This window comes from Sebastes umbrosus, chromosome 14 (genome assembly GCF_015220745.1).
Source record: "Sebastes umbrosus isolate fSebUmb1 chromosome 14, fSebUmb1.pri, whole genome shotgun sequence".
Taxonomy (NCBI): Eukaryota; Metazoa; Chordata; class Actinopteri; order Perciformes; family Sebastidae; genus Sebastes; species Sebastes umbrosus.
This window is the reverse complement of record NC_051282.1, coordinates 4141823-4154771: the sequence shown is the minus strand read 5'-3', so window position 1 is coordinate 4154771 and position 12949 is coordinate 4141823. Positions and strand designations below refer to the sequence as shown.

The window sequence follows — 12949 nt, the reverse complement described above, 5'->3', positions numbered from 1 at the left end:
GTTCCTTCACTAGATTTCACAATGGCGGCGGCGTCACAAACTTTCTCATTTTACAGCTAAACCGTGCACTACAAGATGATTCTGAAAACATTTGAGGAGAGAAATAGGCATTAATGAAACATAATATTGATTCATATTTGATCAGCGCTGCCTAGTTTGACTGTTTGATCGGAGTTCGCGATGTGATTGACAGCCGGCTCTAGCTGGACAGCGGACCTCAGATCAGCTCTTACTGCTTGTTTTCCTCCGGTATGTGAAATATTGCGGCATATACGGCATCTGCCAAGCACCGGAGGACACTGGAGGACACCGGAGGACACCAGAGGACACAGGGGCACATGATTTTTTTTTCAGGTTACCTGTTTCATGTACTGGATATGTACAGGATATAGCGATCGTTTTATAAAAATAACGTTTTTTTAATCATATTTGCTCCAATCTCGCCTACTTCAGCTTAAAGCAGAAAGTAAATAAAATCTAGTTGATTCTTTTGTTTGTCTGTTCACGTTGGTAGAAAACTGAAGTGATGTTGTGCAGCATCCTGATCGGCTGCAATGTCCACTCACTAACAGATATCTAATAAAGGGGCGTGTTGGTCTGCTAAAAGACTTCCACAAAGAGGGATCCCATGTATCCTTGTTCATGTCTCCTCAGAGATCAGAGAATTGGAACATCCTTCATTTATTATGTTGAACTGGAACTATTTTCAGGTCAAACAAGGAGCGGGGAGCAATCAAATGAAGGAATTGGGAAAGCTTACTACAGCTGGGCCTAATGACAGCTTAAACATAATTTAAAGGTCCAATATCGTGCTCGTTTTCAGGTTAATTCTTGTATTTTGGGTTTCTACTAGAACATGTTTACATGATGTAATGTTAAAAAAAAACTTTATTTCCTCATACTGTCTGCTTGAATATACCCATATTTACCCTGTGTCTGAAACGCTCCGTTTTTTTTGCATTTCTACAGAATTGCAACGGAATTGCGTTGCTGGGCAACAGTTTGGGTCCATGTTTACCTCCTGTCAGCTGATGTCATTTACATACACTGCAACATGAAATAAAGTGGAATACATTTAGAATGTTTATATTTAAAACTGTGTAATGATCTATATATTGTATATTTGTGACATCACAAATGGACAAAAAATCCTAACGGCTTGTTTCAAATGCACAATTTCTGAATACGGGCTGTGTGCATTTCTCCGTATATTGAGCGTTTTGATACTTTCACAGTATTTATATAATCACCTGCTTTATAATATAAAATAAATGAAAATCACACGTTTTACAATATGGGACCTTTAAACATTAGTAATGGGCTTCCATAGAAAGGCTCACCAAATTTGTGGTATGTTACGCATTGATATGTTATAGCAATGTAGCCATATATAATATCATAACCATAGTAATACTGGCCAAATCTAAGTTGAAATAAAACTTTTAGCTTGTAGCAGCAGCAAATGGCAGCGATAAGAAGCCTTTAACAAGACTTACTGCTGTATTGTATTAACACTTGACTGACACTAAACGTTGTTTGAAGCCATTTTCTTTTGTTTGCCAACACGCTGAGCTGTTCAGTTTTTGAGGGTGCTGTTTGCACTGACCACTCATTTTTCGACAATCTTTCCCTCCAGTCCGCCCCCCCCCCCCAGCTTCCTTGTTCACTTCTTTCCTCCCTTGCCTCCTGCCTGCAGCGTCACAAGGGATTTAATTATCAAAATGACTAATTATTTCATTACCAGGGAGTACGGGGTGAGGTGGTATCCACCAAATTAAAAATATAATAACTAACATGGACTGGGCTGCCAAAGCATGGAGACATTCATCACCTTTTACAGGCGGGATTAATGTGTCATTTGGACTGCCGTTAGCAGCACAGACAAATTCAATTAAGTTTAAGTGAGGAGATGTCAGCGTTGCAGAAAAAGCTTATGCACGGCAACTGAAGAGGAGAATGGTGTGGAGGGAGGGGGGAGGGGGGAACAGTATGGAGGCGATGAAGCGTGGGTGGAGATTGTGGAGTGCAGTTGGTGGAATTATATATATAGCTAACATTGCAATTGCTCCTTGTGTATATGAACCCAAAGACTACTTCTTTTTTACTTTTTTTTTTTTTTTTTTTTTTAAATGACATCAGCGAAGGCCTATTGATTGGATATACTTGTATACATTGTCAAGTCCTCAATCGTCAAGTGCTCAAGTCCGCTCCACCTTTGTCAAAGACATCCAAATGGCAGCAAAATATGAATTGCTTCTAATTCTTTCATCTATAATGCTGATTGATGTCATGCTTAGTGAGCTACCTTTGGAAAGTGTTTTCACAATCACAATTAGTGATAGTTCTAATGATCATAGTGATGGCGACATAAAGGCTGCCCTATCTTATTGGTAAAGGTTTTGTCTGGGCTGTATGCAACCTGAAAGGAGCACCTGCAGACACTACTCAGAGCTGAAAATGTGCTGACAACTTTGTCTCTCGTAATACTTCTATCCACAGTCAATGTTCTCTTAAAAAGAGGGTCAAAGATCAGAGCACTAGGCCAAGGAACAACATATTGCAACACATATTCAAAATGCATTTATTCTGGGCTGTACATTTTGTTGTTTGCTGTCCCTACTTTTAAAAAGTGGTTGACATTGGATGCAACCAAAGGCCAAGAATTGGTTACCAATTTCTCAAAATGGTTGCCAATGGCAACCTGGAAACCTGGCAAACCTGTTTGTTGAGCCCTGCTACATAATACAGGTACACGGTACTACAGTCAGTCTTAAAGGTAGTGAAGCATTTTAAAATTGCTTTTAAAATGTGTCTTGTTGTGGTCTTGATTGTCGGTGTGAATGACTTAGAGAGGCTTCTCGTCATCTCGTGATGTCCAGGTGCCGTTTTAAACCAACAGAATATACCAAATATTGCTAAAAAAGACCAAAAGGGCTGGGTATCGGACCAAAATAATCCAGTACCAAGTAGGATCAAAACTTATCCAGTCAAACGACACTTGCAATCGATCCTTTTTGTGCCCAGATCTAGAAAAATAAAGACGACGATGACATGAATGAGATAACTACTTGACTTGGCTATCTAGACTGTTAAAGTGTCATATCAGTTTAGGCTGAATGCATTTACATTACATTACACTAACTTACATCAGTGTTGCTCTGGGAAGGGATTACCTCACAGCAAGAATGCAGGAATAATTACAGCAACCAAAAAGTCTTTCAATGTACATACAGTATGTCATGTAAGAATCCTAACTTGACTCCAAGCATGAGTCATGACTATGAACCAAAACAGAGAACAAGCTATCATTGTGTTAGTGTACACTATGTGTCAACTGTTAATGCAACAAAGATAAATAAAGATCTGGTCTCTTAAACCAGCAAAGGGGGGAAGTAACAATTGGAAGTATTAGCATAAAAGTGTCAACATGCAATGTGTCTTTGGTCCACATTAACAAAAAAGTGGTAATGCAGTGTCTCTCAAATCTACGAGAGAAAGTGCAACGATGTTTTACTGCCATACATATGTAAACCTACATTTTAATTAATGCAAACCACACAGGTAGTGGCAAGAATCACCTGTGAAATCAAGAGATGGCTGTTTTAATTTTTGAAAGGATGAATTTCCCAGAAACCCTGAAAGGTGTTATTCATAAACCAAATCCCTCTGCAGCTGGTAACTTTAGGTAAGAGGTTCAGGTTTCTTTGGATGCAGCACAGTTGTTTAGTTAACATTTCTCTTCTTAAGTTTACATTTGTCTCTATAAAGAGTAAATGTATCTTTAATAAACATTTCATATCTTGTGCTGTGCACCTGCTGCAGGTTGTGAATATCAGTTTGGCTGCTACTCAATACCATTTTTGCCTTCTCAGCTCAACACCAAGTGATTGCACATCTTTTAGTTATCTATAACTTGCAAATGTTAGAGGGATTCTGGTTTTGATAAGCAGGTTCAATACTGCAATTGGACCCTAAAGGATGGATTAATAAAACATGCCTTCCGGGCACAGGCCAATGGGCCAAGGGGTCATTTCCTTTTTGGAAAGTCAAAGAGCTCAGTTGAAAGTAGTACAATGTGCTTAGAGATTGTGCTCCAATTATGAGGATATCACAAAGATTACTGGAAAACACTGTCCCATATTTGGATCAGAAAAAGTGATGTTAATCCCATCCTGGTCATGGAACAGTGGACCAGCTCTTTACTTGTAAGGATACCGGAGGGAAATTCACCTTGTCCAGTCCACCTGTGCTTTGTATCCTTCAAGAAGGCTGAAGCTGAGATGTAGGAGTATGGGTTGCCAGGGTCAATGCTAAGTGCCTTGTATAACGCTGTGCCCATATTCTCAAAAGAAAATCAAGCACGTTCCCCATGGCCATTGGGCTCTGTCAGGGTTGTACCGATTCTGTTTGAGATTTTCATGGACAGAGAGTGTCCGAAATGATTAACCTCAGGATTGGATCTCCGCTCTTTCCAGATAATATAGTTCTGATGACTTCATCAGTCCACAAACTCTGGCGGAGAGCCTAGTGAAGGACTTACTATCTCGGATTCTTTACCACGAATGAGGGTAAAATGGAACACAATTACTGCCAATCCAAATCTCACCTATCTTCTTTGAGTAGTGACCAAAACAATAGTGACCGCCAGCCGCCGTCTGACTTCCGTTGCTGCTAAAGTAGTGTTATTATGGTATGGATGGCCTCTGAGCAAGGCGAACAACGTTACCACAGTTTTGCACTTGGCGGCTCACGTTACCACAGTCTTGGAAAGGGAGGAGTGAGCAGAGGGGTACTCAGTCGGTTGCAATCTGCAACCGCACCCCTAAATGCCATCAAATCCTACACACTGTACGTTTAAGGCCTACAATGCCTACAGTACCAAGGTGAAGCATCTAATAGTACTGTATTAAGGTAAAACATTAATTTAGTTCTAAAAATATGCTGGTTACCTTGGCATATGATAGGGCTACCTTTACGTACTTTGATCATATATCTTTGTAAGCTTTTTGATGTTTTATTATACATATATGGCCACCAATAGTAAATTATTAGGCTTATGTTGACATTGCCCTACTCAACAACACCAAATGCAATGTTTGGTCAGTTAGTCTCACTCCACTCAAGCCTGTACACCAAATGCAGCTCTAAACAATGTCAATACAAGTATAGGTGACATGCACGACACGCAAGCTCAATTTTAATGTGCATTTTATGATTTTGGAAACACATTTTTGGAGATGGAAAAGTAAAAAAAAGTTAGATGTGGGATGATGCATGATGAGAAGAGGACCATGTAAAACAGAAATGTGTGGCAGGCATAATAGTCTTACCATGGCACCAACGCTGTATGTGGCTGCTGGAGTGAGTGTGTGGTTGTAGGGGTCGGCAGCATATACTCGTCCGTAACTGTAGAAATACATGAGATAACAGAGGGATGGTTAAATCAAATCCTGGCAGTTGAGCTGAGACTCCAAATAACTAACTCATTAGTTCTTCCTTGATTTGCTTACCAATTATTTGTGATATACAGTGGGATTAAATATAAATATAAAGGTGAGTTACACTTTATTTGCACAGAGTAATGTTAATATTTAACTATCATGTCAACAAAAAGTCACTAGGATTTATGAATATGAAATGCATAATGATAGTTTCCAAAGTCACTGAGAATTATCAACCAAGTGTGCAGCTATATGAAGCTTTATAGGCTATTTTACATCATTGTTCATTACATCATTGTTCAACATATAACATATGAGGCTCATGATGAAGCCTCACTAGCAGAAATTAATATTAATTGTATCAATAAGTGAGAATTCTGACTACCTCAAATGATGAGATAGTAACTCATCCCTAATAATTGTGAATTACAAAGTGAAAATTCAGACTTCTTCAACAAGTCCTCCATATTAAATGCCAACATATTTTGTCATTGCCCTCCGGAACAGCACATATAAGCATCCAAAATCCAATCACTTTAAAAAACAAACAAAAAAAAAAAAAAACGATGGTCTGGTTAGGTTTAAGCACAAAAAATCCTTGGGTAGGGTTCGGGAAAAATTGTAATTTGGGTATAGATTTCTATTTTGCTGGGGCATTTGCTGAAACGACTGAATCTCTTGTTTTTATTACTCGGGAGGGCCGTCTCTATTTTTTCCTAAATTCAAAAATTTAGAAATTAAGTTCTATATCTGTCCCTGCCAACTAGTGGTATCCTGATATCCGATATTAAGTTAAAATATGCAATCGGGAGATTGCGTTAATGCGTTCTAGATGCTAATCCCTGATAATGCTACGTTGTGAACAACAAATATGTGTTGAAATCGGCAGGAGGAGAGCCAGTTAACGTTAGCTGTTAGACGTGTTTTGGCCAATCACAGATAAGCATGAAAAAAATGAAATGCATTGAATTGATAGGAGAGGGAGGACGGAGGGTGCTTGACCTCCTCTACCCCCCACGGTGCCTTCACACACACAGGCTACCCTGTCCCCTCTGCCCTACAGGCGTCGCTGTTGATGCATTTTAATCCGGATTTGAATCATGGATATTTTCCAAAGTAGAAAGAAAAATATTTTATAAATGATACTGAGAATTTGTAATGGTTTATTTCAACCATCATTAAAATAATCCTCTCAGAAACATTATGGAGCCGCTGTGGCTCAGAGTAGCTGATCGACCACCAATCGGAAGGTCGGTGGTTCGATCCCCAGCTCCTCCAGTCCACATGTCGAAGTGTCCTTGAGCAAGATACTGAACCCCAAACTGCTCCTGAAGGCTGAGCCATCGGTGTGTGAAGGAGTATTTAGATTAGATATGTACATGACATGTACATGTAGTGTAAAGCGCTTTGAGTGGATGGAAGACTAGAAAGACGCTATATAAATGCAAGTCCAAGTCCATTATCCAAAGGAAACTCTATGGCAGTCTGGCCAGTGGTTGTGGACATAGTGTGGACAAGTGTTTTGACTGGAGCAACATTTTACTTGTGATTTTGTGTACCTCCTTTATACATACACATTAAATGTAATAATCCCAATGGCTGTGATTAAGTCTGGGAAACAGTCAGAGGAAATTAGCCAAGAAAGAGACGGAGTTCACATGATACAGAGAAAGAAATCAAAGCCACAAAGCCTCATGAAAATAGATTAAATATATAAACAATCAAAGAATAGAGAATCAGTGAGTTTTCTATTTTTAGAAAGAAATAGACAGCAGCAGTGTTTATTCCAAGTGAGCAGCCGTGCTGTGGCCAACCAGTCCACCCCCTTCTCCCCTTCCTCCCCTCTGTGTCCTAGCCCAGTCATGATAAGGGCCAATCAGGGGCCAGGGCCTGTGCCCATAATTGAGCTGATTTGCATAGCGGCCCAGTGGTTGAAGCGATTAGAAGTTAATCCCGATTAGTTTTGGACATTGCTATTCACTATGCAGCCCCCCCAACACCCACACTCAGCCCAGCACTGCATTTGACCTATCTTATCTCACAGCGCAGAGCCCTAACCCATCATCAGTGTGTGTGTGTGACAGTGTGTATGTGAGAGAGTGTGTGGTAAGCTGCAAGTACAACACAAATTCAAATGCAATTTGAGTCAAATGCATTTTTTAAAATGACCCTGAGGTGAAAAGATAAACATGGAAACAACATTTTCAACAGCTCTACAAAACGGTTGGGAGCCTGGTCAAATGCACAAGGTTTTTTGGATAGAGCGAAAAAAGAAATCTTTCCAAAAATGTGCACAGTTATGCAACCATAATATGGTCTATTAACCAGCTACAGTACTGCGGACTAGATGACCTAAAAGTGTAGTTTTCCTGGTCATTTTGCAGAATAATGACCTATTTTGTTCTTATTTTGAAGGGGATTTCCATTTTAAATAAGCAGCAAGCGCTTTCTGTCTGAGAGAAAAATGGGAAGATCACTCGTGTCTGTGGGTTGCGTAAGAAGCATTAGCAGCTCTGTGAGACTTACGCTTCGTCCATACGGGGAACGTCAGGAGCGCGTGGCGTAGCGGCTGCGTGGCGTGGCGTGGCGTGGCGTGGCGTGGCGTGGCGGCTGCGTGATTGACGGGTCAGGTGTTCACATCAGCTGTGTTTCAGCTGCGTGTCAGCTGCTGCTGTCAGCCCTTTCTTTCTACATAGTTTGCCTTTCATAATGGCCATTTCATTTAATTATAAATGTCATTTATATTTATTTTATATGGAGAAAGGTTAAGAAACGTGTGGTAGTTTGTAAATAATAATAATAATCCACAATTAAAACCCCGTACTATATTCATTCATGGAGCTCTCCAAGTCACTGCATGTTCTACAACCCTGTCAGGCACAAATTTCAGAATAAAAGCCTTGTTTTAATAAATGAAGGAATTCTGTCCACAGAAAAAACGGCTTTTATTTCGAAATGAAAGCAGGAAGTGTTGATTTGAAAATAAATCCTTACTTTTTTTCATCTCTGTAACATTTTCTACTGATTTAGACATTGAAACTGTAGCAATGTTGCTGATATGATGTTAATATACAGTCGATAGATCACTTTCACTGTCTGTTGTTGCTGTGAACCGCGCGGCTCGCGTAAAAAATAGGCGAGACCTCGAATCTCTAGAACAGACGCAGCCCAGAGACGTGCTTGAGATGCACGGGCAGTGTGGCTGCTCAAACCTGTTAGCACGGACGCTGATATAAAAAACAACAGGTAACGCAGCCGCCACGCGCTCCTGGCGTTCCCATTGTGGATGAAGCTTGTACGTTGGCACAGCGGTGCTTTGAGCTAAATGCTAAATCAGCATGACGAAAAATACAAAGTACAGCTGAGGCTGACGGGAAATTTGCCAAACAATTGGGACAATTGAAGTTTTGACCTGATGATGGGGCTAGATGGAAAGTTAAGGCATCACCAATGTTGAAACAAATTCACGGAACATGAATGTGTCACCAATAGTTGTTGAGACATTTCACTCTGAACCAGAAAAATCAGCCTTGTGATGGTGGTGCTAGAGGGAAAAGTCAGGGGATCATCTAAGTCATTAGGATGCATCCTCTGAGCACCGTGAATGAATGTACTGAATTTATTGGCTATCCGTCCAATAGCTGAGATATTTCCGTTGGATATTGTCATCCCGAGAGCCTACCATGGCTAAAAATGTGCTTGAAGACCACAATCAAGCCATTTAGTTTGCTTAACTGTGAGTTTGTTGGTGACTAATGAGGCCTATTTTGGAATGAAAAGATTCTCCGTCAATGATGGCATGTGAGACTAAAACTCATGGATTGTAAGACATCGCCAGTAGTTCTTGCTTTTTTTGCCACTTGATTGTTCATTGCTTCTAAGGTCAGTTGTTTCTCTGCTGTTTAAGAACTATGCCTTGAGAAAGAACACTAAGATACTTGCGAGGGCATTCCTTTTAAAAGCAACTTTAATTGAGGTGACCAAACAAATGACCTTATTACAAAAAAAAAAATGTTGACATGCATGTAGTACTTAATTCCAGGATTCTGGAAAAATCCCTGCTCTGGTAAAGGGCTAACAAGTTTGTTCTAGCCCATGTGCATGTGTGTGGTAATTCTGAATGCTCACAATGTGCTTGCATGAGCATATCTGCATGAGTGACTGCATTGCATTTGCATTGGTTTGTGTGCCACATGAACCAGACTGTGTCTGGCCAGGGCCTCATACAGCTGTTGGTGCTTCCCATCTGTGACCCTTGTGGCATGAACATGACCAACATGGTGCCAGTTGTGTCCCCACACAGATGGGTACATCAAAGCCACAGAGGTACAAGAGCAAGCCCCTCAATGCCACACCAGACCTAGGTGGAACATCAAAACAGTGCCCGGGGCTTGTTTAAAGCTCCGTTAATTGATTGTTTGGCCACTTGGGAGCAGCAGAACAAACTGGAAAAAACAACAAATCTGATATATTATCAACTTATAATGTGTTAGTAACCCATTGCTTATATACACAACCAGCAGACACGGAGCAACAGTGCCATTCATTACTTCCGCCAAGGCCGAAAGCCTAGGAAGGAGGTTATGTTTTCACCGGCGTTGGTTTGTTTGTTGGTTTGTCCATTTGGAGGATAACTCCAAAAATTCCGCGATGGATTTGAATGAAATTTTTTGGAGGGGTGGGGTGTGGCACAATGAACAATCCATACGATTTTGGTGGCGATCCGGATCATGATCCAGTTTCATGAATATTTTTAAGCATTACGATCAGCCAGAACATCAAGACCTCTGGGTATAACATATGTGCGGTGTAACTGATGACGCGTTGATGACGCATGACCCCGCCTCTTTCCTTCAGAGAGAGAGACAGAGGGAGAGCAGAGGGGGACAAGGTGAGGTCTGCGCTCTTCTAGTTTTAGCTCTGTTTTGGTCTCCACCATCTCCTGAGAGAAATGTCTGTTTTTTAAGCTAAAAATGCTCCACTTTGCTCACTAGTTAGTCTCTAACTTTATCTATCTGCTGTTTGATGCAGGGCATGTATTGTACAGTGGGTTTATCAGAGCTTCTTCTCTAAAACCAGCAGAGTTAGTAAAAGAATGAGCTATTTACAGCTCCGTAGAGCCGAGAGGAACTGCCAACTGTGTTTGTGACTACAAGCAACTTCTTACACAAGACATTACACATAGTCGTTTGATACATTGCTGAAGTAGCACCGATGGATGTGGTCAGAGGTGAGCCCTGTTGCAGTTGTAGCCACAACCTAACTGTAATGTCAAGGTGCACGGACACACGGTCAGTACAGTCGACGCAGTGCGTTTTGAATTTTCATTGAATCATAAATACATGAATCAATCAGCATAAAGGCTTACACATTTTCTCCAAAAAATGCTTCTCCAGTTGTGTGTCCATGAGTGTGCGACATAAAAGGTTTTAAGAAGAGATGGACCACCGGTATAACCTCCTTTTCTTTTGCCCATGTATCAGTTTTCCAAAAGTTCCGAGGCAGTGGAATAAATCTTCTCCACTTCAAATCTTGGCTCTCTCTTATGTCTCCCTTGGCTATAGCCAGTGTCATCACTTATAAGCATAATAGCTTCTTTTCAAGTGAAACTACTGTGTACCTACTTCATCTGCTAAAATATTAGCTGCTCTATTGTCTAGAGCCAAAGCCCTCTCTCTATAATAATTTTACATCATGCCCGTGAATTAGATGGACTCGTATTTCTGCCATCCAAGATTGTTCATTCAAACCAAGCTCATAATAAAAAATGAAGTTGGGGAAAAGTGAGGCGGAAGATGAATAATGAATGTTTCATGCAATTATAAACTGAAATTTCACAGCAGTGCTTAGTAATTTAACACAAATTATTCATTGTGTTATGAATATATCTATTATTAGTAAAGTGGGGAGGGACATATGGGAGATAAACACCCTCAAATAGCATTTCAGCCCCAGAAACAACTATTTCAACTCCAAGCCCTTTCCAAATGGAGCATATTTTCACTAACCACAGCTATGACTCTACGTTGTATTTCTATCGTCTACACTGTGAAGTTTTAGAGAAAGGAAATCCTGCAGTGCAATCCAATTAAATGGCCCTATAAAAAACTTGGTGAAGCTTCCAATGTTCTGTTTTTGTTGAGAGTTTTTCAGGGAGGTATAGAGTGCTACAGGAAGGAGTCCTAAAACCTGGAAATGAGTTAGCATTTTAGTTCTTTTGTCTGGAAGTCAATGGGTCAATTGGGTTTGTTGAATGGGTTTTTAGTTATATGGCTGAAATAAGGTCTGTGGTTAACGCAAGCTGAAGAGATTTTAACATTTTGTTCTACGATATAAAATACGTTGGTAAATATCCCACTGGTGAATTTTGAAGCCTTTATGTGGCTTAAAAAAGGCTAAATGAGACTACTAGACGTCATCACGCTGACTCGTTTCAGCCTCCTTGTGTATACTTGTGCTCATGCGACCGTGGTGTAGTTCGTTTATAGCCTCACGTTAGCTTTTCACTTCTGGCGATTGCTATCACACTTCAAGAATCATAAAAGTGGTGTTCATTTGTGGAGATTATCTTGCTGAACAAAACCTGTATAAGTATCATAAACGTTTGTTTGCCACAGAGCTTATTTTCTGCAATAATCCAAAACCCAATGGAACAATCCCAATGGCTTTTTGTCGAGGGAACCAATGGCGATGCTAACTTCCTGGTTGGCCTACAAAAATAGGTCATCCCTGGAGCACTCTATTGATTCAACAATTCAACCCCAAGGTCTCCATAACTTTTGAACGTGCACATTATGGTGCTGTTGCAATGTACACTACTGTTATATGGGGAGGGGGTGTGGGGTCTAGTATGAGTAGGGATCTGAATAACCAGTGTTGGAGCCAACCCCCATCACCAGGAAAAAAACACATTGATATTGGTTTCAGCTGGTTTCAACTACTTCTCTCTGCAACTTCTGCACATGGCAACTGCAGTATAGTTGAGATTATAAATGTATGATTAGGCAATTACAATGCTTGGTTAAGGTTTGGGGAATATATGGATGAACTGGACACCTACGATACAGATGTTTGGTTAATTGTGACGCTTAGCTAAAGAGCTTTATTATATTTAAAGAGCTATTGTGTAGCAGAACACAGCGCTAATGTCTTTTTAGAGATTGATTTTATAGAGATTAAGTAAAATTTCAGTCTATTTCACAACTTGTTTGGATTTTAAAGCTGGAGTACGGAATGTCAAGCTGTCTTATTTCTTGACTTTTAAATGAAGTAACATAAGTTCTATACATCTCTATAAAAAGGCATGCATGAATCAGAAAGGGCCTTCAGTTTAAACACACTTTGCCCGATTGTCCTGTGAATACGGTCCAAAAGTTACTGCCGTGTAAATAAAGCCAGCATATTGAAGTTAAAGGTCCCATATTGTGCTCATTTTCAGGTTCATACTTGTATTTTTTGTTTCTACTAGAACATGTTTACATGCTGTAATGTTAAAAAAACCAAAAACT

General features: G+C 40.2%; 1 protein-coding gene across 19 annotated transcripts in view; it reads right to left on the bottom strand.

The window, feature by feature from the left end:
- The window catches only part of rbfox1 (RNA binding fox-1 homolog 1), a 203626-nt gene that overhangs the window by 13748 nt on the left and 176929 nt on the right, over nucleotides 1–12949 (bottom strand). For 15 of the 19 annotated variants that reach the window (XR_005209788.1, XR_005209787.1, XM_037791461.1 and 12 more), the window contains one exon: nucleotides 5331–5406. The exons of 2 other annotated variants lie outside the window; for them this stretch is intronic. Coding sequence is in view for 15 of the 17 variants with exons in the window: in XM_037791461.1 (XP_037647389.1) it covers nucleotides 5331–5406 (76 nt within the window). In the remaining 2 variants the exon portion in view is untranslated. Of the gene's footprint in view, nucleotides 1–2125; nucleotides 3027–5330; nucleotides 5407–12949 lie in introns of those variants that run through there. 2 more of the 19 variants (XM_037791458.1, XM_037791449.1) reach the window with 1 other exon arrangement.